Source organism: Otolemur garnettii, unplaced genomic scaffold (genome assembly GCF_000181295.1).
Source record: "Otolemur garnettii isolate 467f Iridium unplaced genomic scaffold, OtoGar3 scaffold00084, whole genome shotgun sequence".
Taxonomy (NCBI): domain Eukaryota; kingdom Metazoa; phylum Chordata; class Mammalia; order Primates; family Galagidae; genus Otolemur; species Otolemur garnettii.
The window spans coordinates 6,743,063-6,769,241 of NW_003852479.1; the positions used below are offsets into that span (position 1 = coordinate 6,743,063).

Consider the following 26,179-nt stretch of genomic DNA (forward strand, 5'->3'; position numbering starts at 1 on the left):
AAAAAAAAAAAAAAAAAAGGAAGAAGCAGTTTCCTAATGAGACCCTGGAATAGATGGATAGACGGATGGACTGATGTACAGATATGTGTGTGTGTTCATCTGTATAGATACAAATATGCCCATAAATAAATATGGAAGTAAATGAATAAATGTGTGTACATATTACATAGATGATAGAAGTAATAGAAGATGTCTTCGATATTTTTATTGAATAAATACCACACATAGCACAGAAGGATAACACCCACACGTAGAGTAACCAGAGCTCCTTGGAGAAACAGCCTATGTCAGATCAGACGCATGAAATTCACAGGATGAAACAAGACCATCCCCTTACGGTGAAAACCAAGAAAGTTGTAGCTGAGGTCAAAAGACTAGAGCGCCAACCTGAAGAAACGCCTCTGTCCAAAGGCGGGGCAAGTTGAGCATCAGAAAAACGGACAGTCTGTGAACAACAGTGACATTCAGAGCCTCACTGGCCACCCTCAGAGGACGCTGGGAAGCCAAACCATTATCCAGAAAACCAGTAAATAAGGAAAAAACTTTCGGTACACATGCCTGGCTTTTCCCATCCACTGCACGTCAGAGTAACCAAGTTGTAAATGTGGGGCAGTTTCTCTATTCAGAATTAATCCTAATAATGAACAACAGAATGACAGAGTTGAACCGGCCACACACTTGCAGCTGCTACTGAGCTAACAAGTTCAGGGGATCCATGATGGGCCTTCTCCAGGAAATGCATGACACCACTGAGGAAGGATTCTTGCTAAAACCGTGAAGGCAGATCCCAACCAAGGCGTGGGGTGTGACAATGAGTTACAGGAAGTAGAAGGGATCTTGGAGAAAGAAATTAAAACACCATGTCCAGGATATAAATAGCAGAATCCAGACTGGAGGAAACACTATAGGAAACAACTCAGTTTCTTCTATATTTTTCTATGAATAATAGAAAAGAGAGAGGGAGAGAGAACCAGCTAACAGACTGACTCTGCAGGAACCTTTTTTTTTTTTTAAATTTTGAGACAGTCTCACTCTGTCCCCCTAGGTAGAATACTGTGACATCACAGCTCACAGCAACCTCAAACTCCTGGGCTCAAGCGATCCTCCTGCCTCAGCCTCCCAAGTAGCTGGGATTACAGGCACCTGCCACCATGCCCTAGTTTTTCTATTTTTAGTAAAGACAGGTTTCCCTTCACTCAGGCTGGTCTTGAACTCCTGAGCTCAAGTCATCCGCCCACATCAGCCTCCCAAGGTGCTGGGATTACAGGCCTGAGCCCCGTCAGGAGCCATGGAACCTTCAGGAAACAAACATAAGAGGCTAATCAACTAGTTGCTATGTATAAACTTTACTTTGATCTGAATTCAAGCAAAATATTCTAAAATTTGAGATAACCGAGGAAATCTGAACTCTAACTGAATATCTGATAACATTAACAGATCATCTTTTTAAATGTGGTCCTGAATTTATGTTTTTAGATTGTCACTGCTTTCTACAGACAGATACTGAACTGTTCATAAGATGACAGAATGTCAGGATTTGCTTCAGATAATCCGAAACACATACAGTAGAGATAGAACTGGTCTCATGTGTTAATTACTGAAGCCGAATGTGTGGGCTCTCTCATGCCATCCTGTCTAGTTTCGAGTATATTTAAAACTTTTCATAGTAAAAAATTACTTTAAAAAACTAACTCCCATGCATGTAAGTGCTTTTCGTCATCTATGTTTATTTCCCTGTGGAAAAAATACTCTAAAGTTCAATATAACCAAGACCTTCGTGCACCCAGCAGCATACTTACCCAGGGGTGTGCAGACTACGTAAGCAGAGTGTCTGTGAGAAAGTGAGGTGACCCTTCTCCTATCTCGGCACACTGGAAATACCTCTGCCGCACTCCTCCCTCCCCGGCGCCCCCCACGGCACTGTTCACCCTGGCACCGCACCTGTTCTTCCTGCCCTGTGAGCGGCCACCTTGGAAGTGCTCTTGTATCTGAGCGCGGGTGACGATATCTCCCTGAACCAAAGGTGCCAAGAGAGTAAAGGTGTGTGCAGTCACGAGAAAGCTCTTTATCTACCGTTTGCAATCCTCGGTTTGATACGGACATTACAATGTTAACAGCAGGGTTAAGACAGAGCTCAACCTCACTGGCCCTGAGGTGAGTCGGGGCATCCTCCAGACCCAGGGCCCGGCTGCCGTTCTCACCTCTGACCCTGGCGGCCGTGAAGGCAGGCCACTTCATAACATATTCCTATAAGCTGCAGATCAAATCATGAAGCCTGAAGCCCAGCAAGGAAATACTGACCGATTTGGTGGGGCTTATTCCCTCCTCTCATTCCAAGGATAGACTATGAGCACCAGGCACTTAAGGGGAAAAAGATTAAGTAAGGGAAATTTCCCTGTCTTTGCTTCTCCTAATCTAGCAGAAGATCCATATTGTTCCAAGGTATTATCGCCTTTCAGATAATCAGTGATAAAAAGAAAAAACAGTAAGTCATTCCCACAAAAGCAAATAGTATTGCTTTCAAAAACAGAGGTGATCCAGTTAGTCATTAGCAAGAATTCATTTTTCATACAATTTTATCTCAATGTATAGAGCTTTGCTTAGCCTCCTGTGTGATTTCTGGCTGTTTCTATTATTTGCGTGTTAAACTTTATTTATTTCTTGCTCCTTTGTTGCACTCTTTTCTCAAGATTTTACATGTAAGATACAGAACAGGAGAATTTACCATGTTGAGAAAGGAAATTTTCATTGTTTAAAATATAAAGAAACAATATACTATTCAATGAAATGGAAAATATTCAGAAAACACAGGTTCCACATATGGCTAAATTAAATAATTTGCAACCAAAGTAACCAGTGCAGCTCTGACGTCTACCTGGTTGGTGACATGCTTTACTGGACCGACTGGGCACCAAAAAATAAGTTTCGAGAATGCACCAGGTCCAGGTCGTTAGGCTCCCTTACTGTTTTCCACTGAATGTTTGACTGAATCAACTAATCTGACTGTTTCAGCATTAAGTGGAAAGGACTCAGGCTTAACACTACGGGAAGCAGATTAAGAAGCCTTCTCCACCTAAGAAATGCGGCTGCACCTTACAGGTCCAGGAGGGAGAAAGAATTACATTGTAGTGTTTAATCTGTCGATTTTTGCTCCGTAATGCTGTCTGTCGTTCTTGATAACAAAACAGAAGTACATACACTTCGTTTCTGACATCAGAGATACTTACTTCTGCCTAGCCATCGGTATTGATTGGTTTCATTTTTTTTTTAAATTTGGGAACAGTTATATTTAGGAGACATGCTGTGACACGTTTTTATTACAAATCCACATTTTACCAAACATAAATATGCAGACCTATATTAAATGGCAAAGCCCTCCTCCTCCCCCAGTGTTTTCTCTCCAATAGCAAAATTTTCAAAGACAGAGATTTGTTCTTTTGACTCAGTTTCCTCAAGTAATAGGTCATCCTTAATGCCCTGTTAGTCACTTAGGCCTTAACGTGAATGAACTTTCATGTGAAAGCCTTTCCTAAAAGAGGCCTTCCCAGAGGAGAAGGATGCAGGGTCACAGACGGGAGTGAGGAGAGGAGGAAAGGGATGGGGACAGAACGGGGAACTGAAGGAAGTGGGGACAGAGACCAGATCCCTGCAGGGCCAGCGGGACACCGCTGTGCCCTCTAAATACAGCAAAGCTATCTACATTTGCTGGAAACCGCGATGACCAGCTCCAAAGATCATTTCCAGATTTAAAAGCAAAGTAATTTGGATTGTAGCTTTCCTAAGATAGCTAGAAGAGGAGGGAGGGGAGGGGGGAGGAGAGGGGGAGGATGGGTGAAGAGAATGATATTGTGGGGATCATGCCTATAGTTTATTCTATTTGGGTACAGGTGAATTTGTCTAAAGGTTGAATATAAATGTCTTAGCATAACAATTATGAAAAAGACATGATGGCTATGTTGGCCACCTGGATGAGAGTTTTCCAAACTGCATATAGAAGTAACACACTGTATCCTATGAGAGAATTAATGTACACAATTATGATCTAATAAAAAAAAAAAAAGCAAAGTGATGAATACAATTATTGAACTTATTTGTGGCCCAAGACAAAAATCATTAGGTAGGAAAAAACAACCCATTAGCTGCTTATGTGACTTTAAAGACCATTTTGTAGCATAATTAATACACTTTTCAAAGGGTAGGTGCCAGTGTTGTTGTTTTCTGTAATAGAAATTAAAGTTATTGAATTGAATTCAAAAGGCTATGAAAAGTTAATATGGTCACTGAAATACGATTTTCATTTAGCTCATCATCTTTATCTTTTTCCTTTAGTAAATTCAACACTGTAGGAAATCAAACATGCTTCTCCTATTCTTTTATATATGCCCAGTTTAGACCAGGGTTCCTCAAACTTTTTAAACAAGGGGCCAGTTCTCTGTCCTTCAGACCGTTGGAGGGCTGGACTGCGGGCTCCGGGACAAGTCGGCTGCTAAGCAGGACAGGCAGTGGTGACAGAAACACCCAGTGGGCCAGATGCATGTCCTAGGCGGGCCTCATGTGTCCACAGGCCATAGTTTGAGGACACCCAGTTTAGACAAACTGTTGAAATGAAATCTATGAGTTATGCTGTTCTATCAAAATATCATTATTTCATCAAGTAAGTACCATTCAAGTCTTTCTTTCTTTTTTTTTTTTAAGATATAGTTTCACTCTGTCACCCCTGGATAGAGTGCCATGATATCATAGTTCACAACAACCTCAAACTCTTGGGCTCAAGTGATCCTCTAGCTTCAGCCTCCCTGGTAGCTAGGACTATAAGCACGGACCACAACGGCTGGCTATTTTTAGAGATGAGGTCTCATTGTCGCTCAGGCTGGTCTTGAACTCCTAAGCTCAGGTGATCCACTTGCCACGGCCTCCCAGAGAGCTCGGATTATAGGTAGGAGCCACTGTGCCTGGACTCTAGTCTTTTTTTTAGCCAACTATAGGTGGTCTCTTTTTTTATTATCTTTATTTTTTCTATAGGTAGATTTACTATTTCTTAGCACATGATTGCTCTAAGTGGCATCCTTTTTGGCCCAACACTTAATTTTTTCTAAATCATAATTTAGTATAAAGGTAAGCCTTTAGCTCTCTATAACACTACCTAAATAATGACATAGCACATTATTTTCTACCTGACATCAAAACAACTGATTCTAATTTCACTGTCAGTATTTTGCAAGATGAGAATTTCCCAGGAAAAATAGTCTCTCAACATGTCACTAGCTCATTTGTTCAGTTTGATGCCATTGCAAATTTCTCACCTGTATAAATTCTCAAAAATCAATTGAACATCACAAGCAGATACACAGGTATGTGGTACGACGTGCCATTTCTAACCTTTGCAAATCAGGAAACACTTGGTCGCATTCCTTACACTCCTGGACTGCGTGTATCTCCTGGAGATCGCTCTCACTCTCCAGTTTCTGCTGAAAGTCCTCTTCCACCACGGAGAACGCCGAGTGAGTGGTGCCACACGGGAACTTCTGGTGATCCGCTAGCTCAGCCTTGGATTCGAAGAGCTGGTCACAGTCCTCGCAGCGATATTGCCGTTCTTCTGTGAAGACAGCACAGGTGTTACCAGGATTGGGCGGTGGTAGGTGCCACGGCACACCAGCCTGCCTTGCTGAACTGTACGAGACTTAACAGGCATCATTTGATTGTTATTTCTGCTGTGTAAATTTTAATGTGGATTAGAAATAAGGTACGTGAAGAGCTCAGGACAGTGGCTGGAACAGTAACACAGCCATCACTGTGGATACTGTGAGGGAAGCCAACTCCATGACGGGGCCTTCTGTGCTCAGAGGGCACTAACAGTGAGGCTCACCGCGCACCCAGCAGCATCTATTCTCCTCAGTCCTGCACAAGGATCACCGACATTCCCTGACACCTCATGATACTGAGCTGCAGATCCTGTTTCTATCCTAATTCTCAGATGAGAGTGTGTGATTCAGAGAAGTTAAGAACCGTAATCAGCCAGGGAGCTACGTGGTTGTGTCAGGGTTCAAACTCACCTCTGTTCCTTACCCTTCTTGTTATGCCACTGCCACGTCACCTGAAGACACAGGGACACAGAGTCCTTGTCTCAGCCACGTGTACGCCGGGTTAACAGCAGTAAATGTGGAAGTTCTTTAACATCCAGCATCACCAGTAATGGGACACAGGGGGTTTTGAGCACTTCTAGGCTAATTCCTGCTACCCAAGGGTCAGTGCCAACCGGCCTACTTTGTTAAACAGCAGACACATCAATGATTTGCACTTCTTGTAAATGGGGTAAGTAAACGGCAGTGGTGCAGTCTAGAGACAATGGTCACGAGTGTCAGGTGGGCTGTGCGGTTTCTGCCTTTCTATTTCAGCACCTTCAGCCCACACAGGAGGCTGCCCTGCGCAGATCACACAGACACACAGAAGCAGTGACAGGGACAATCCCGAAAACAGCTCACGGTGCAGGAAACCCCAAGCCAATGCTTGGACACAGCCCTGTCAACAGACCCACCACAGATGAAAATGGTGCTGTCCCACCGTTCACGGACCGAATGTTTCTGGGGAGACAGTCTAGCCTCTAACCAGATGCTAGGCCTCCCAGTAGGGCACAGACACATAAGCTGTGTGAAGGAACAGACCGTGACAGACTTCAGGACAGAGGCAGCTGCAGGGCCTGACGGACCACAGGGGACCTGCCTGCTCCTCCTGATCTGAGGGGAAGAGGTTCAGAAAGTCTTGGTAAGGAGTGAGAATCAGCCAGGTGGGCTGGGACGGGCGGGTTCCGGGCAGCGGGAATGGCAGGAGAATGACAGTTCATGGAAAGGGGAGGTCGTAGTGCGCCTGGCAGGTCTGTGGGGTGCACGTGGGGGGGAACAAATTGCAGTCAGAGACTCTGCTGGTCGTGGGGGCTTTTTAGAGCCATGTTAAGAAGGGAGCAAAAAGCCATGGAAAGTTGGAAAGCAGGGACATATTTTCAACTTTGTTTTTAAAATCATTTTCCCAGCTGCAGTGTCAAGCCAAGTGGAGAAGTGAAACGGACACAGCTGGAACCCAGAGAAGATGCTAGTTAGTTTAAACTAAACTAGCAGCCGCAGGGCCAGAAAGGCAAAAACCTGCCATGTGGTCACAACAGTCGGTGATCTTCAGATGTGGAGGTTAAGGAAGAGGGCAGTATTCTAAAAAAAAAATCATCTCGTGCTGAGGACGGGATTCTTGATGACATCAAGCAGTGATGGGAGAGGCCACCTGCAGTCTGTAACCACCCACACATTCACAGAAGAGCAGTAAAAGGCCTCAGTATTACAGACACTGTCACTTATGGGCATGTAGTCTGTCAGTTTACTCAGCCTCAGTTTCCCTATCTTTAAAATGGATAGAATTTCTTCCCCACCAGTCCGATCTATGTGCAAAAAGACTGAGCGGGACAGTAGGTACATGGAGGGCACCTCATATCTGGAATATCGGGGTGCTATGCACGTGAATTACCAGCTCTTCCCTAAGTTAAACCCCACCAGTATAAACCAGAAGTAGTAATTCAAACATTACAAGCATTACAGGTCACATATGTGACCTATGTAGAGATGTGCATGTGAAAGCTGAAAAGGGACAATTCACGGGTGAAGAGTGTCGAGCAGGAGGGTGACCGTTAACAGCAGACCTCAAGGAAAAACATCGCTTCAGTGTAGGCCTTTGGGGGTGGTAAGCTAATCATCTATATTTCAAAAAATAATTGTGTGAAAGCCTTTTTAGATCTAACATTTACAGATGAAAGACTCATTCCCCCCCCAAAAAAAGTCCAGATCACATTTCACCATCTAAACACTTCCTGCACCCAAGAGCCCTTTCCTCCTGGGCAGACTCCTCCTGCAGGCCCAGACTCCACCCAGCCGGTCAAGTGCAGACTCCAGGTTTCTAAAGCCGCATGCACAGCAGAGTTTCTAAGAGGGAAATGAATACCAAAAGTTTCCCTCTGAATATAACACTGTCACCTCCAGAGAGGCAGAATGCAGCCCAGCCAAAGGAAGAGAGCGCCCAGGGGAAGAGCCCCAGGCCACAGGGGACCCTGTGCTGGAAGCTCCCTGTGCCCAGCTTCTCTGTCTGGGATGGATGGGGACAGGACCCACCTCTCTGACAGGTTGGGAGTAGTAACTGTTCCCAGTGACCCCTCAATACAAAGCCCTCTGAAGGAAACACTAGATTATGTTGAACTGAATCACATTATATTAGGAAGAGAAATGGGGAGAGAAAAATAATATTAACCTTTCATCTCAACGCCCGTCAACACAAGCAGCTTTCTCTGCATCCGACTGAACACACATCACTACTAATCAGGATTTTTTTTTAGATCCCTCTTGTTGTGATTTAGAACAGGCCTCTGCCTCTAAAACTCCCTCAGCTATAGTTTTCTCCCAATGTCCCCAATCCCAACCCTGTGATCATGCTGCCTAAGATTTTAAGGTCACAGAAGCTCTTTTCCTAGTAATAGAACATTGCATGTGGGAAACATCCCCTAGGTTTGGAGAAGCTCAAAACCAAGCTCCCTGGAATGATTCTCCTATAGTGGAAGGTTCCTGCCCATAGTCTCAGATACTGACAAAAGGCTGAGCTGGGTGAGGGTCCGGTTCAAATAGTGACGATTACAAAGATTAAGACCTCCGCACCAGGGAAGGCCTCTGCTTACTTTGGCTTCCCGAGAATATTAGCCAGACATTGAACCAACAAAACAGCTGCTCCAGAAGGAGGAATTTGCTAAAATTGACGTGGGACAGCTAGAGACCAGCAGACACGGGACACAGTGGCCCTTCCGTGGCTGCCTTGCAGTGGCCGAATGGGGCAGTGAGGCGGCGGGGGCGGCACTGACCGTGGATGTCCGGCGCCATCGTCTCATGAGGGTAATCTTCACTCTTCATGAAAAGCAGAAGCTCCTCTCCTGGTGCGACGTCTGTTACAACCCTATAGAATATCTTTAAAGACAAAAAAGAGACGGGGAGCTGGATCAGAAAAGAGAGGGCACAGTGAATAGCAACAGAGATGTCTGCCCGTGTCCTCATGCCTGAACACAGGTGCCTTTCCATTCTTATTCTGTAGCAAACAAAGTGTGGCTTCCTGTTTCATATACTGAAAATGAGACCTCTGGTGACAAGGGGAAGCCATGACTCCAGCCCGCTCACAAATCTCCAAATCTGACTTCGCAAGTCAAAGTTTCTTAGGGCAAGGCTCACTGGGTCACCTACACTTTGTGTGGCATTTACCAAAGAACTTTCCCTTCTCCAAGCCGGGGAAGCTCCTGTAACCCACACACTCACAGAGCTGAGTGCTGTCCTGTTACGGGGCAGCAGCCCCGAGAGCTGGAGCCTGCCCCCAGAAGCAAGTTTGCAAAAGTAGCATCTTTCCAACAGGTATTTCAAAGGTCATGGGTGGAAGACCATGGCATCAAAGACCATGACAGCAAAGGGGAGGATTCTGTTCTGGTAACTTAATCCATCTCTTGCCAGTCAGGGTTCCATCTCCCACACCCAGGCCCTGCCCATGCCAGGCTTCTGATTCTCACTCCTTTAAAGCAGGCACAATGCCTGCTATTGATTCATTTCTTGGGGTGGCAGGGGTGTGCTTACTCTCCTTGCTTTTTAGCAAAGTGGGTGAGGAGAGGAAGGGTTTAATAAGTCTGTTAATGACTGATGGAAAAGCAGTGGGGCAGGTGTGGAGAACCCTGGCCTGAAATTCCTGGGAGCTGCTGACTTTCCCCAAAGCAGCTCCGTGACTTGGGCAGGACACTGCCCCATTTACGTGTCCAGGCTCCAGTGTTTCTTCACTATTACATGCGGGAAACACCCCTAGATTTTATAAAATCTTTTAAGCATGAAAATATTTAAGATGTGGGTTCTTAGTTTCCATTTTATCCTAAGATTGTGTATTAAACAACAATTCCATAACTAGATAGAGGTTTTAGAAGAAAGAAAGAAGTCATACAAGTAACCAGTGAAAAAGAGACAAAGTCCATTCTGCCACGGTAGCTTTGCGGAGCTCCAGGTACTAGGAGCAGAAGATGATCCCTTGGCCCGGTACCTTCTTTTCTCTTTTCAGCATTTTCAATGAGAGTCTTTACTCCCAATCCTCTTGCCAAGTAAAAACGTCCATAAACAGAATTTCAACCTCACTAAGTCAAAAACCTCAAGATTCTAAATATCTGGCTGAGACACACACACGCACAACCAAAACCAAAAAAAAACCCCAAAACCGCCATATTCTAAGAACATATTCGTAGAAGATACTGCTGGTAAACTAGCTCCTTGCTGGACCACTTGGCGTTTCAAACTGAGAGAGACCAGTAGACCAACGTCTTAGGAGACCCGCGGAAAGACTCACAGTTTCTTTATCTATTTATCTTTTGAAAAGCTAAGGGCTTTAAACAGTAAGTGCGTCCCTCTTTATTCCAGTAGGTGGCTCTAAAGCCCAATTGTTTATTTTTCTAGAAAAACACCAGAGTACAAAATTGTGCTAAATTTGAAAAATAACTCAACGAGGGGTGTTTTCTGCTTAGTTTCTTTCCTGTCAAAATAAAATAATTTTTTTTTTCATTCAACAGTCATGTCACTGCCTGACACTGGCTTCTAGAAAATAATGCCGTATATAAAATGATGCTATGTTATAAGCTAAGGTTCTTTCTTTCTATCTATAGGGAGAATGCAGACGACCTTAGGAAAATTACTGTCTGTTACAGGCTGTTTCTATAAAAGACAGTAAATTTTCAGTCTGAATCGTATTAACCGTAACCTTTACATTTTCTCTTCTTTAGAGGTTCCCTGAGAGAAGCGGTTCTGCTCAAAAAGTTACTAATTTTTTTTTAAATAATTACGTGTGAGTTTGCTTCTCCCCCTAATCCTTCCAGTTAAATACTTATAAGTCAGTCCCCCGTTCTACGCTGAAGTTCTACTTCCCCTTAGAAAACAATGGACTTCTCTCAACAGTTTGAATCACCTCTTTTTTTGGCATCTTTCAAAGGTTTAACTTATTAGCTTCCTTTCCAGCAACATGTTGACATTTGAATTGTGACATATTAGAACTTTTCGGTGGCTTCTCGGAAATAGTGAGGTTAAAGAGACAATGCACTGTGAGACAGAAAACGGGGCAACTGTCTGCTCTGAGGAACGCCGCTGGACGCAGGGCCAGGCCATTGTAAGAAGTGTTATGATACCGTGATTTCTTTGCAGTCCACTATTAATCATGTCTTTTAAAATCCCATTTTAGATTTACTCAATCCAATGTGAACAGTCCAAGAAACAAAAGAAAATGATTGATACACTTTAACTGTGTGTTACAAAGACAATTCTCTTTGCAGGACATAGATCACTGCTGCGATTTCCCTGTTTAAGTGTCCAGATAGTCATTTGAAGAATATTGAGAGCATAAAAAATAAAAAACAGGAAGAGTGTTGATGTTGGCTTTGTTGACTAGAGGTAAAAGGTGGTGTTCCAAGCCATGAAAGGCAAAGCAGAGTGGATCTTGACTTCAGGGTGTTCTTTTCGATTTTAAGTGAATTTTTATGGTGCTCATGAAACTGAGGTTTGAAAAGAACTGGCAAGCTCCAGACGTAATGAGGGCAGATTCTGGGCACGCTTCCCCACATAGCAGTAAGAATGTGCCTCCCGGCCCAGCCGCCACACCCATACCAACCTGGGCCTTTCCTAAGGTGCTTCCACCACTTGGTCTGAGGTCCCTCTCTCTCTCTCCCTCTCTCTCTCTCTCTCTCTCTCTCTCTCTCTGTCTTTCATCCCTTGGGATCTTAGAGGCCCTTTCGTGTTTGCCTCTTCTAATCACAACGGCCCAACGCCTAATTTTAATACTTGAACCCAGAGACGTCTACACATACACTGAGTCTACTTTCTAACAAAAATAATGCACCAGCAGACACTGAAAATTGACAGGAGTAATTTAAACAAAAACAAAATGGCAATTTGTTGTCTCAAAACAATTATGTGGGGGAAATGATGGAATGTAATCTTGGAGAAATCAAGCCTTTCAGAAAATGTGATTCATGTCATAAAACAGATCTTTCAGCAAATAAAAATGCAACAAAGAATGGAAGTGATTTATGGAGATATTCTCACAAATTTGTAAAGTATGCCTGACCGTGCTTATAAAAATACAGTCATGTCTCTAAAGTCAGTGTATGCTGAAATCTCAGCTCTACTGCAGTCCCCTGAATTATATTCCACCTGAGATATGTACCAGAAGCAGAGACACTATTAATACAACCTTACTGATTTGGGGGTGGAAGACAAATAAAGGGGAGTCAATGACTCTGTTGAGTTCCACAAAAAAATTAACAGGACCCCTTTCCCACGAGGAGGGCAGGGGCAGAGGGTGATGGAAAACACTATCTTCATCAGAAATACAAATGTCCTGGTCCAAAATTTTGTGATCAAAAATATAAAGAGAGGCTCAGAAATCTCAAGCACTTAAAAAAAGTTTGAATTGATACCAAAGGGTGGTTAACTGTCTGTCTCTTTCTCAGAATGTTCCATTGGAAGGAAAACTCAATTCCCAATTCTTCCTCCAAGATGAGAGGAACAGCAGGTTACAGGGTAAGGAAATAGGAGTGTATGAAAATTCTGTGTTTTAATAAAAGTGATAGTAAATATTTCAGAACTGTGTTACTCCTCCAGACTCCTCCACGGGGCAGCTAACATCAGAATGTAGAAACAGGTTGGGAGCACTCATGGATGCTGAAGCTCCAGTTTTTATCATATTAAATCTTTAGTCTTCCAAGCGTCTTGCTGGATTCTTTATTTTTATGGGAAGCTGTATGTCTCTATTTGTGCGTACAATATTGCATGTGGCTTTCTTCACACCTCAGTTTATAAAGGCAAGTATTTACAGATAATGTTTTAATATAGTCTTTATTTTTCAAATGTGTTAAAATAGCACATGAGTGAAATTTCTAAACTTTTTAAAATCCTAAGTCATTCGTGTAGTTGAAAGTAAAACTGGAAATTCCAAAATTGTTCACTTCCTTATTGATTAAATTCACCATTTAAGGCATAAGTATTATGTATGTATATAGGAATCAAATACTTTAAACATTATCACTATATTTCATTTGTTTTAATCAAGCTCTGAAATCAGTTCCAAATGCAGAGAGAATATTCATTCAGTTAATAACACTCACAAGGCTAAGCTAGGTATGAAAGGCGGTGGGGATATGGAATTGATTTAGCAAATTTTAGAACTCTAAAATGTACATTTTCATGTAATGTTATATATACATATATATGAGCTTGGCTATATCATATGTTTTATATGTGATATATAAATGTGGCAATGTGTATGTTCGGGGGAAATTTTAAAATACACAAAAAAAATAAGCAATCTCGTATTTTATATATGTACTCATAAATAATATAAGAGACTGTTTGATGATATACTATTAATTCTAATCATCCGTCACACAAGTTACATGTAATTATACACTGTTATATCAATCGTGCTATGTAAACTTTATATTACACGATCGTTAGCATTAGAATTAATTGGCATTGATGACGCATCACTGTAATTCTCCTTCTGTGGTGGTGAAACCCTGGAGGAAGATCTAAGAAGCACAGACGTCCTCAGCCTCGGATGTAAAGGTTAACAGGCCACAGAAGACCTTCCGTCAAACTCTGTTCTATAGTGGCAAGGCCTGTGCTCAACCAAATCCTCTATCAAATTGATGATGTTACCATTTCTATCTATAAATGGCAGTACTGTCGGCTCACCTTTATTGTCCCACAGAACAGAAAACCCCCACATCTGTCAGACCAGCCTTGCTCTCGAGTTTACTATGCTTGGATCAATTTAAAGTATTACGTTTGTACCTACATAAGAAAAATCCTACATAGAAGGGAGAAAACGAGGAGGAAAGAAAACACATCATTTACTTTTAAGGGATGAACAAGGCCTCATTGTTATGAATCCCCGTTTATTTTTCCTGGTTGAGCACTGGAAGTTTTATCTGTGCTTAATAGCCTGCATTTGGCATGTCTAAAAATGGCAGAAGTGTGAATTATGAATGACCTTCAACCTATTCAGGAAGTTGTAATAATTGAAATAATAGAGCAATGTACTCCCTGAAAAATCTGTACTGAGAGACAACTTTTCCAGACTATTGCTGTCTTTTCACTTTGAAGTTGACAGTTGATTTCTCCCTTTTCAGCACCCAGCATTTGGCTTGAGTCCTTCAATTTAATACTCAGAAGACTAGGACATGCTGAACGGAACTTTAACAATTGGAAGGTGGGCAGGAGCGGGCCAGGTAACCATTTGCACATCTGACAAAGCCAGCATTTGACATGAACGTGTCTGCGGGCGCTGGTGCTGCAGAGAGCCTGCTGAAAGCCCAGACAGGAACACAGGGCGGGCAGAGGGTGGGACGCCCTAACTCAGGACTGTCTCTGGGCTCTGGAGGGAGGACCCTACTAGACACTCGGAGCCTAATTTGTTAGAGGGAAAGGAGAGTATCTTCAGCGGACAGAAGCTCGTGGCAGAACTTAAATTTGTCCACCCCAGTGGAAGCTTTTTCACGACAAAGCAGCATCAAGGCAAATCATCCTGATTCTCTCCAAAGAAAAACGTATCCCGAATTTGTCTATAGAATCACAGTCTAAAGACAAGAAAATATTAAATGAGGAAGGTAAGGGACTGGCTTGCTATATCCACTGCCAAAGTGAAAAATCAGGATATTATTGGAAGGGAAATTTTTTCTTCTCCACACCTCTACCTCTCTGTTCATAACATGAGGAAGAAAACCAAGTATATTTATGGAATGAAACAAAACAGAGAGAATTGACTGACGTTCTAATTCGCATGAATGGGGCCGTGACGGGTCACTTGTTACGGCAGCAGAGCCCGCAGTGTGCCAGCCTGTGGGTCTTCACGCAGTCTCTGCAAATAGCCTCTCAGGTTCTCCACACACAGATCTTAAGGTGACCACTGCATCCGATTCTATGAAAACTCTCTGACGGTCATTCTGAATGGTCTCCCAACATTTGGGAAGAGTTCCATCATTGCACTGTGAGGAAGCTAAAGGTCATGTTTAGACTTTTTACTGAGCTGGAGGCTTTTCTTGTGTCCTTGACAAAAACATTCCCCTTCTGGATGGCCTGTGGGGCCGCTTATGACATCCCACAAATAGCTGCAATCTACCATGGGTGGGATGCTTTGAGATCCTTCTGAATGAAAGGTGATAATGTCCATGCAAACAATAGTTACTTAAAACACTCACTTACCACCTGCGGTCACCCTGTCTTTCAACCTGTATAGTCTGTGAATCTTACTAAAAATGCTGGTGTGTGTTATGTCAGTGTTGCCCTGGCATTATGGCCTAAGGAAAACTTCACTGGGGAGGGGCGGTGCTGTGCATTTTATGATGTAAATGCCAAGTGGCCACTGCGTCTGAGACAGCTTCATTTTCAGGTGAAGGAAGTCACTTATCAGCCAGACAGCATCTCCCCACAGTTAGCTTAGGCTCCGTCCACAAAGCAGGGCTCTGGGTTTGGCCAGCTGGCATTCATCTTAAAACAGCAGAGCATAACTTTGGTATAAAAGTGGAACTTGACTTAAAAGCAAAGCAAAGAAAATGCCCAAAGCCAATAATAATTTTAACATCAAAAGAAGTCCTACAAAATGTGAACAGAAATCCTCGTAAAGGAGGAGCAAATGAACAAATTACCTGATGTGGACGCAAGCATGATTAAGAAGTGTGAAGACGCTGACAAATCCCATCTTTGCTTCATGCACAGCTGACCCACCTGCCCTGCTTTTTTGCACAAATTGTACTAATTGAATGAAGCAGGAAAGCCTATTTTTTTCTCAGTAAAATCCAAAGAAAATAACTTAATAATTGAGCCCATAATAAGCTTACAATAATAATATGCTCTGTGTCACAGCAGTCTGACAGAATCATTCACGTGGTCCTACGGAGGGTGAAAACGGGCCTGCTAAATCAGCCATGATCGTCCTGGAAGCAGTTAAAACTTTATAAGGTAAGGCACACAGGAGAACAATGCTGCCCCAACTGCAAACACGGCCAGTCCCCGCTGTTCACTGGCCGCGCGGGAGTGGAAGAGCCCTCGAGGGGGTTCCGCCTCGTATTCTCCAAGGGGCCTCATTCCCTTGCATCTCATTTCTTCAAAATACACATCAGGCATTTGATAATCTCTTATCGACACATTTCTTTCTGTTCAGAGTGAACAGCATACTTCTCTTATTCTCCTCACTAAATACCAGCTGTCAAGGGCCTACTTAAAAATGAAAGGACTTATCACCTCGTGTCCATGACAAGATTAATAATGTTTTAGGTTTCTGAGAACTTTATTTTACTCACAGGCCATGTTAGGGCAGGCCAGGTGTTTGAAATTGTGCTCCCTTCTATGATACAGAAGACATATACACATACATATGTAGAATTTTACCCACCCGCATGATCCCAGATTATTCTGATTATCATCAGTGGAAGGGCAGGTCAAGTTTAAATCTAAAAAGACAACTCACGTGAACTGTGCCCTAGTGGCCTCTCCACGTGCCCTGATCAGAACCGGTCTGATCTCATCACAAAGAAAGAGTGACAGGAAACTGTTGGGTCCCCAAGTACCCCAACTTGTGACATGTTCAAAGATGAGCACTGCCATTGTCTGAGGTGCACCAGGTCTCTGGGTAGCCTTATTTTTGACCCAGGTGAAGAGTATAGTAATGTGGGGATAGCAGGGGTCTTATCAAAGGTTGGGGGAGGGGTCAGAGCAGGTGAGACCAAATCTAAACAAATGTGCTATCTCCACCCATCAGAATGTTTTGCAGAAGAAGGCTCTCTTCCAGACTTTCTCTACTTTAAAACAAAGGCTATCAAAATATCCACATTAAAAAATAATTAGCAAATAATCTAGATGTTCGGTCTACTTGACATTGAACTCATAGGTGCTCCCAGATTTAAATGAAACCTCTGGAAAATTAAAAACTGTCTCCATGTCCTCTCTGTACGCCTGGTCCTCCTGTGGACCCAGTCTGGACAGAGCTGTCCTCAGTCACCTCCCTGCCTTGGCTCCTGCCCTGCTCTGCTTCTCAGGACCAGCTCTGACTCCTGAAAGCCACGGAGGACAACTCCAGGCTGCTAAAATAGCACAATACTTGAGCATTGTCTGTCTCAGTAAAAATTTCCACTAAATGCTGCCCCACAGCAGTAGAGTTACGCAGCATTCTAGAAAATCTTTAAGGAATGAGAAGAAAATAATTAGGTTGCCACGAATAAAGAGACTTTGGTGTTTTTCATGAATCTACTCTTTTATGACTTAGGTGTGACTGTGGTCTCAATTGCCTCTTGTCTTTGGTGTGGCCTTCTGTAAAGATAAATTACTACAGCTAATACAATTTTTTCAGGAGGAAATAAGGATATCAGTCAGAAGCCGCAGCTACTCAGAAATTATGGTTTAGCAGAGATGGCTGTATTTGCAGAATTTCTATCTCCAAAAACATCACTGCAATAATTCCAAAGGCATGCAATGAAAGAGAAGTCTAAAATCACAAAACTCGAGCCTTTTTCTAGGCAGCATTGACAAGAAAAAAAGCTGCCACAAAACTCATTCTAGTCTGAAAAAAAAAAAATCCGAAATAAAATAACTCACAGAGATCTACCAAAAAATTTACACTCAGGTATGTCCCCTGATATAAAATCCTGGTAGAAAGGTATTGGCAAATGTTAACGGGGGGAGCTTTGTTTTTATTTTGTATTTTATAAAATAGATTATATCCTTTATTAATGTTACTTAAAAACCAAAGTCCACACTATGTCTAAAGACTTCACCGCCAAACAAATCAAACGTGAGTTTTATCCAACACACACTTGACTGTCCCACTCCTATCAAAGTGGATTAGCATCTTAGCAAGCAGTTTTATTTTCTTTTATAGCCCTCATCCACATCATTATAAAACTGATCCAAATTAGTTAAACATGATCTTTAACATTAGAATTTTTAAAAACAAGTAGCATTGCAACAGTCAACTATAATGCATGCACTCTTGTTTTGTTCTTGGTAATTTTTATCCTTTTCTGTTAGATGACCTAATTAGCACCGTGACCACACCGCAGCTGAAAGCATCAGCTGAAATTCTTCCTTTTTTAGCATCTACAATGTAGACCTGTCTTGTTATAAACTGGAGCTCTGTCTCAGCATCCAAGCAATAAAGTGACACTCCTTACACTTTCTTAGAAAGCAGGACGTTTGCACTGAGGTTGCTAATCTTCGATAATTACGCCGAATCCACTGTTGCTCTTTCTGTCTGAATATTAAATAATTTCTCACACAATGGGAGTGTCCACTATTCGATGAGTTGTGCTTATTCACCATTTGGAAAATGGAAAGGAGAGCGAGGAAACAGACCTGGGCAATCTCTGCAGTCAGCGTTTCATCACTGCACCCAGGCCAACAACCACATTTCGAAGTTGTCTACAATTGCCATTCTTAATTAGCTTTCAGAATAGGTATCTGAGCTCACAGATGACCATGGTGCCTTATAATAGACTATTTGGGGGTCTCATCGCTTTGTCTTGTCAACTGGGTGCACACACAAACCTGACTTTTCCTTCTGGCCTTCCTTCCTTGTTACTTACCTGACCATGTAATACTAATTTCACAATTACGATATTTGATATGCACTCGGTTACCATGTTAGATCTCTGGCAGCATAATACAGAAGTTTAAAATGAATACTTAAAAAAAGATAAGCACATGTCTAATATTTGCCTTATATGTTTTTTCCTGATTATTTCCCCTGGTTCTTTAGTTAAGTGAAATAAGCAAATATGCCATTCATCAAGGCATAAAACCAGCATATTTTCACTTAAAAAACAATGCATTTTACAGTATTATTTCAATAGTAACTACAGTAAAATCATAAATGTCTACTCTAATGAGTAACCTAATTCACAGCAAGGAAGAGCAAAATAGTTTCCCTCTTTAAATAAAATCAAGATTCCCCATGACAAAAGTATATTTATTATAAAACATTAGATGCCTCCATATTAAATAAAAAAATAGGTACACGTGAACTTGGGTTGACTTCAAGTCCCATTCTTAAATCGCCTTTTCTCTGATTCTACAACAGTTTTTATCTACCTAAGGAAATAGCTGGTACTGTCAGTAAATATATATGGCAAATAATTATTATGGTCTGATTATTTTATTTCCTTTCACAGCTATCCTTTGAGGTTCTCCAGTTTCTTTTTAAGGAAGTATAATATGAACAACTTATTCACTTATAATACCTATGTATTTCCCACATCTACAAACAGTAGGTGCTCAAAAGATGTCTGCAGTTGGTGGTGACAATAATTCATGGAACAGATGTGTGATATTTTCGGCTCACAATCAATAGCTAATTTAATAATGTTTTCTTGGTCAATAATGCCTCTTGCTTTCTTACGGCAAAAAGAAAAAAACAATTGATTGGTTTATTATTTTTGATATACGCTGAAGATTTTTAAATGATTCCCATTTAAACCTAATTTTACAATTTACTACCTCTTATGCAGTTTAGCTAGTAAAAATTATCTGGTAGCTGGTAAAATGCCAAAGAATAATCTCATAACGATGATTGAAATAAAGTCTTAGACCATATGACGCTAGCTTTATTTAACAGCTTTCAATTGGAAACATCTAATTTAAACTTTTCTTTTTCTTGGTGGTGATTTCATAGTAGATTTGCCAAGAAACCATTTCAATATGGTCTTTGAAACATAGTTGATTTAGGAAACCATTGGGTTAAAAGAAATAAATGATTATAACATAATTAAATTCTAACCCAACAATGTTTATAAAACAAAAATTAACAGGCTGAACTTCTTGTTATTTTAGGTATTGTCATATTAAGTTATAAGATTCATAACCTAATTTTATTAAGTGCAAAATATGTTTCATGATATTTTCATGATCTTTACTTCAGAGTTATTGTTATTAAAGTCAACCTCACTGCATAGTCCTCCATCATGTCACAAAGCAATTTCAAGTAGTGTTATTTTTAAACTTGTTCACATATGCAAAAAAAGGAGTCTATTTTAATTAATCCAAAAGTAAGTGTTCTCCTTTAAAACTAGGCAAATCAATATAAAAGCATAATCAGGTAAGTGCACCCTGCTATCTCATATATATATATCTACCCACCATTTCAAATTAAACATATATAACATTTCAAGTATATCACTTCCAATTTTTGCAAAAAATTCACAGGATATTCTTGTTTAGCTCAATACTTGCTATGAATGTACCTACTGGGATGATAAAGAAAAACATAAACAACAGTGAAAAATAAATAAGTATTCAGTTCCTAATCACTCAATCACACCATAAAAAACGGGAGCATTTATGGATACGACTGCAAAGTGGGAAAGTACTCAGAGAAAGCAGTGCTGACAAGACTGTTCTGCATCTTACTTGTATCTGTGCGTTACCTTTCCCCATCAACAAACAGGCCACCAGGGTCTACTGCAGCTCAACTGTTATTTTTATTCTTCAGGCTTCACTGATACTTTAGTGCTCTCAAAGACAGACAAGAAAATCTTTACAACATACCTGATCATTTATCTGGCAGGCAACAAGGTTGTGCTGATCATAACAGCCAGCGAACCTGATGTACTTGAGCCAGCTTCCTACATCTGGCTGACTGGCATCTATGCAGAACTTCACATTGCAAAACTCGTCTAAGATCTGGAAGGAAGAAGATGAAAACAATCACTTGCCTTATCAGTCTGTTAATTAAAAGGATTAAAATAATTGCTTGAAACTATTTCACTGAAATGTACATTCTTCCTTTGAATCCTTAAAAGAATAATAAGTCATAGAGCAGGCGTTTTAATAAAGGGGAAGTAATAAGAAGTTATCTTGGAAATGACAACGCACTGCCTTCTTAAAAGAAATAAAAGGATTTTAACTTACTACAAAAACGAATTAATGGGTTTCAAAAATGCTCATTTCCTCATTATGCCTGAATGAGTGTTACTGACTTAATTTTATCCAGTGTGATTTTTACAAAACATAACATTGGCCAGCAAATAGTAACACACTAATTCTAAACTAAATAGTCAATATTTTAGGTTTGGGTAATCTTGTTATGTTAAGGGTGTTTTTGTTTTTGCTTTACATTTTTGTACTTTAATTCAATTTAAAAACTTTAACCTAGATATTATTAACTCCTGTCCTTAGTTAGCATTTCTTCACCAGGAAACAATTAAATTACACACTTAATGGAAGGAGATAATAAGATTTTTCTCATAGATGCTTCTGACCAAACTAGAGAAAAAAAAAAAAAACGAAAATAATCAATTGAGACGTGCTCATGCCAAGTATAGCAGCCTAAGCTTTCAGCTAACACATGGCAATGCTTCATCATTACATTTAGGGAGCAAAATAACAAAAGTGGCTTCTGGAGAACAAGTACAAAATAAGTTTAAAATTCTGTAACATACTGCCATCCTTATGTCTGCCTTTGTATTGTTATTTTTTATGAGGCTTTACATTTGGCCTATCCCAAATACTGGTCATCACTCATTTATTAAACAAAAAATGAAATGAGAACCTTCCACTTTTAAGATTTTGTGTTCTGAGCCCCAGCTCTTCTGATTCACTAATAGCAATACATCTTAATATTAAAAGCTGCAGAGTTGATGGCCTGATGTAAATAACTGCAAAGGTTGATGTTATGTCAGTTAATACAAACTTGAGGAAGTTTCCTATCAAAGACTAAACAATATTGACTAGAACAAAAATTAACGAATTAAATAACCCCTACGGAACTCTGCTGTGTCTGTACCTGCATAAAAGTTAAATCTAAACTGTTGAGAAATTAGACCAAAGGCAATTCTGCATAGAATTCAGGTAATAAGCCAATGGCCGACTCAAGCCATTAACTCACCATAAACTTCAAGAACTCAGTGCTCGCAGGCTCTGGTGGAGAGCCACTGTGAATAAGCCTTTGGCCATGAGGCTATGGAAGGGCAGTAAGTCCTCCCACAATTTATAAAAGAAGAATCTCCAAACAGAAGACAGGGATAATATTGCTGAACACCAAACGTGCACACACCCCTCAGACGCTTCTTTTCCAAGGACATCTCTTCATATTAACAACGAAAGAGTCTACACTTAAATACCCTTTTTAATAAGAAAGGCACATTTTAACAATTCCTTACTTATAACAAACTTTAAGATGTTTCTTCAACTCTCAGTCCTGAACAACTCAATGGCAACTCGAGATTGCCCCCTCCCAGATAGTGGAAAGGGCAGATAAATAACAATAGCAATGCACTTCTAAAATAGTAAAAATTGGGGTTGTTGGGTTTTATTTGTTTTTTTGGTTTGTTTGACTTTGGTTGATCATTTGTTAGTTTTGTTTTTTTTTGACAAGCAAACAAATTTAAAAAAGAAAAGAAAAGAAAAAGGCTCTTCTCCTGACACACCAGAGAAATATTTAATAAAGGAAATAGGGTGACGCCAGTGAAATGCAACACCAGTTCCACTTCATATTTGCAGAAAGACGTGGAAAACTTGTTAATTTCAAAGTCGAGAAGCATCTATCCCCTAGCTCTGAAGCACTCCCTTCTGCGGGCGCAGGGAATTAAGTATTACATGGACTGCACATAAAAATCCTAGGTGTAATGTTATTCCGCGTTAACATTATTGCCCTTGCCACTGTCAACAGCGAAGTTAATTTTTTAAAGGTTCGTTTCCAAAGAATGTCTTTTCACAAAAGCTGTTACTTGATTATTCAAAAGATTTCACCATTATTAACTTTCTTTCAGTGTTCTTGCCCCAAGACAAAAGCTTAGCTTTCTCCAGAAACATTCGCCCCCTGGGTGAATTATTCACTTTTGATTTGCTAGTAGCCCAGCATTTGTCTCCCAAATGTCTTAATCGGCTCGGAAATCGCGACTGAAACAGTTAAGAACACATCTTCCGTCATTTCATCTAACAGGCTCCTGTGTTTTTAAAAGCTGTCAAGCTCCAAAGATAGCTTTAAAAAAAAAAATTGCTTTTAGGTGGACTTTAGAGAAAGGCCCTTTCAAAAAACTAACAGCAAAAGGAAAAAAAAAAATCTCCACCATCTCGCCAAAGGGTCCGAATGTGACTTTCTCGCGTAGCAGCTCACGATGTTGGACAGCCAGGGCTGTTACTTGGCAAGGTGGAACTCGGCCGAAAGCCGCTCCAAAGTCGCGTGGCCGGTGCCAGGAATTCAGATTTTGGCAACCCCACCTCTGCGTCCCCGAAACCGACCGACAGGCACACGGAGGGAGGGGAAGGAAGAGAAAGGAGAGGAGGCCGGCAGCCGGCAGCGAGACCCACCCGGGCCGGACCGCCCCGGACTGTGCGCCGTGCGCCGCTCCGCGGAGGACCCGGCTCGGGGCGGCGCGCAGGGGGCCCGGGCTGCGCGCGCGGGGTGCGGCCGGGCCCCGGGGCGCCGCGGCGGGAACCGTCCCGAGTGACGCTCTTTCGCATCGCCAAGAGTTGGGGGGTTTTTGTTTTGTTTTTTTAAGTGAGAAGTTCTCTTACCTTTGATTTCTATGGCCTCAACTCGGCAATACAAGGCAATCACAGTCACAGAAGAATTAAACTAAACAAAACAATCAGCAGCCCCCCGGAGCTTCTGCACGAAAATCCTTTCAAACGATCACGAGCAACATTTCGAGATGTTGGGGGGGGGGGGGGGGGGGTAAAAAAAAAAAAGGAAAAGCCTGGCGTGTCGATTTCCAAATGGGTCTCTGACAACTCGCTGTCCCTGGATCTGCTCCCCGACCACGCGTTTCAGATTTATTGTCCGCCAGCACCGTGTTTTTTAGACCCAGAAACGCAGTCTTCTCTCGTCGGGGCGCCCCGGGTCGCTGTGTTTGGGCTCCCCCCCCCCTTCCTAAATGAGCTCAGAGCTGCTCCTCCGGTTCGCATCGCCTCCCTCTTTTCTCACTTTCCCTGCCCTTATCAGCCCGAGGTGTAATGAAAGTTATCTGAAACCCACTAAAACTTCTTCCCAGTCTCCCAGCTCCGGGGGACGCGCGGCCGAGAGGTGGAGGGAGGAGGCGAGGACGGGGACGCGCGGGGCTCCCTGCCCCTCTCGGTCCTCCGCAGCCGGCCGGCCGCCGGCCCCGGCCCCTGGCCGGCTGGTCCCCTCTGGCGACTCCGGGCGCAGCCGCCGGGTCTCTATTTCATGAACTGTCCCTTTAAAGAGGATCTGCTCGGCCATCCAGAAAGGACCCGGGGCGAGGGAGAAAGGGAGCTATCTCCCGCCGCCCGGAGTGATCGGAAGCCAGACCGGCTCCTCTTTCAGTAAATTTTTAAAGTGACAGCAGCCTCCTCCGGCGGGAGAGGTCACAAAAAGGTCGCCAAGACTCAAGTCCTATAGGGACAGACTGATTATGGATGCACCATCCCCCTTAAACATGTAGATTTCTCCGGGTAAACAACCAATGGGGAGACCTCTCCGGGCAGGATTTCTTTCCCCAGGGAAATATCCTCTGTTTTCGGTGTCCTGAGAGCACCGTGTGAGTGTGTGAGTGTGTGAGTGTGTGCGAGTGTGCGAGTGTGTGAGGGGGTGGGGAGGCTTTCAGGGGTGTGAGGGTGTGTGCTCCGGCAGCCTGGGGGGGAGGAGGGGCGGGCGCTGGAGGGGCGAGGATGAGGCTCCGGGTAGAGCGACGCTGGCTCAGACTAAACACAATTAGTTTAGAAAATTTCAGAAAACAGCAGCCTCAAGAGCCAAAAGTTGACATACACACTTCCAGTTTTCTGCTAAGCATCTTTAAAAAAATTGTTTTAAATTAAAACTTGCGCCCTAATTTATTCTCTACGTCTTTATAATTAGATCAGCAGAAGGGCATGCAAAATTTTTCTTTATCTTAGAAGAAGAAATTTTAAAATCTGAAACATTGCATATAACCCACCCCAGTAGCCTGTTATGGGCTTAGAGAGAGATTGACAACTGTCTAGGGCGGGTTTTTTTTTTTTTTTTGCCGTTTTCTTTGATACGTTAATTAAGACACCAAGAACACCCCAAATGGAATAAGCAATTTGACAACTCAGATTATTTTTAATTTTTAACATCATAAATGTTGCTTTTAGTGATCAGTAACTACGCTATGTTGAATAACTTTCTAAAATGTATTTCATCGCAGAAAGGACTTTGGTCTTAAGAAAGAACCCAGAGAATGCCTGGCAAAATAAAAGGGTCCTCAGATTTACTTAGAGCCGACCTTGGAAGATTTAGCAAATCCCACTGGTTAAGTGGAAATAAATGCTTATTTATCACAAGCCTCCATTCATAAAAACAAATAGGCCAACTCCCAAGTCCCGGCTCCACAATGGAGAGTAAAGCAAAGCAAGCGGGTCCGGGGACCCTGGCGAGGGAGAGGGCGGGAGTTGCGGCTAAACTTTATCTTCCAGCCGGGCGAGACAAATGCCACCCACTTTTTGTTTTCTCCAAGTGCAAATAAACGTGTAAACTTAGTAGAATTATATTTCCCCCCAACGCTGACTTAAAAACAAGAATAGTAACAAAAGGGAGGGTTGGGGGTAGAGAAAATGACAAGAGGTGGTGACTAATTCGTTTCGGTGGCCTGTTATCTGTGACATTGAACTGTTACTTCAGATAATGGCCATTGTTTGAGGGAAAATCGCACAGCAATGGAAGGTAGGACAGGAAAAATCCTTTGTAAATACCCTAATGCTGCGCAGATATTCCCATAGAGTCCAGCGCTTGAGAACCTTGAAGAGCCCCGGGTTTGCTGCCATTGATTTCCTGCCCTTCCTCGACTTGCCCATTGTCGGAGCTTTTTTTTTTTTTCCTTTTTTTTTTTTAATTTAGCCATAAATTGGACCGGCTGAGTATGAGCTGTTCTATTTTCTTCCTGTCAGGTTGAGGGATTTGTTTTATGATGCATTGTGTATTAAATACAAGTAATCTGGGAAACCGATTGCTCCAGACAGTGCGGCCTGATCTGGGGGTGTGAGAGCTCGGCGCCCCAGCTCCGCCTGGCCGTGCAGCCCCCACGTCGCTGCCCTTTGCAAAGCTGCTTTGAAAAGGAGGAAACGTCCGTGATAAACAAAAGGTCGCGTGGGATCGTTGGCAGGTCCTAGCTAAATTTCGCGGAAGG

General features: G+C 42.2%; 1 protein-coding gene across 6 annotated transcripts in view; it reads right to left on the reverse strand.

The window, feature by feature from the left end:
* Nucleotides 1-26,179, reverse strand: part of MECOM (MDS1 and EVI1 complex locus) — a 567,302-nt gene that overhangs the window by 44,657 nt on the left and 496,466 nt on the right. For 2 of the 6 annotated variants that reach the window (XM_003794648.3, XM_003794651.3), the window contains exons 1-4: nt 23,144-23,218; nt 20,622-20,756; nt 8,885-8,987; nt 5,380-5,596 (exon numbers count right to left, since the gene is read on the reverse strand). In XM_003794648.3, coding sequence (XP_003794696.1) covers nt 5,380-5,596; nt 8,885-8,987; nt 20,622-20,756; nt 23,144-23,146 — 458 coding nt within the window. In that variant the 5' untranslated portion in view covers nt 23,147-23,218. Of the gene's footprint in view, nt 1-5,379; nt 5,597-8,884; nt 8,988-20,621; nt 20,757-23,143; nt 23,219-23,591; nt 24,598-26,179 lie in introns of those variants that run through there. The other 4 variants (XM_003794650.3, XM_003794647.3, XM_003794649.3 and 1 more) reach the window with 3 other exon arrangements.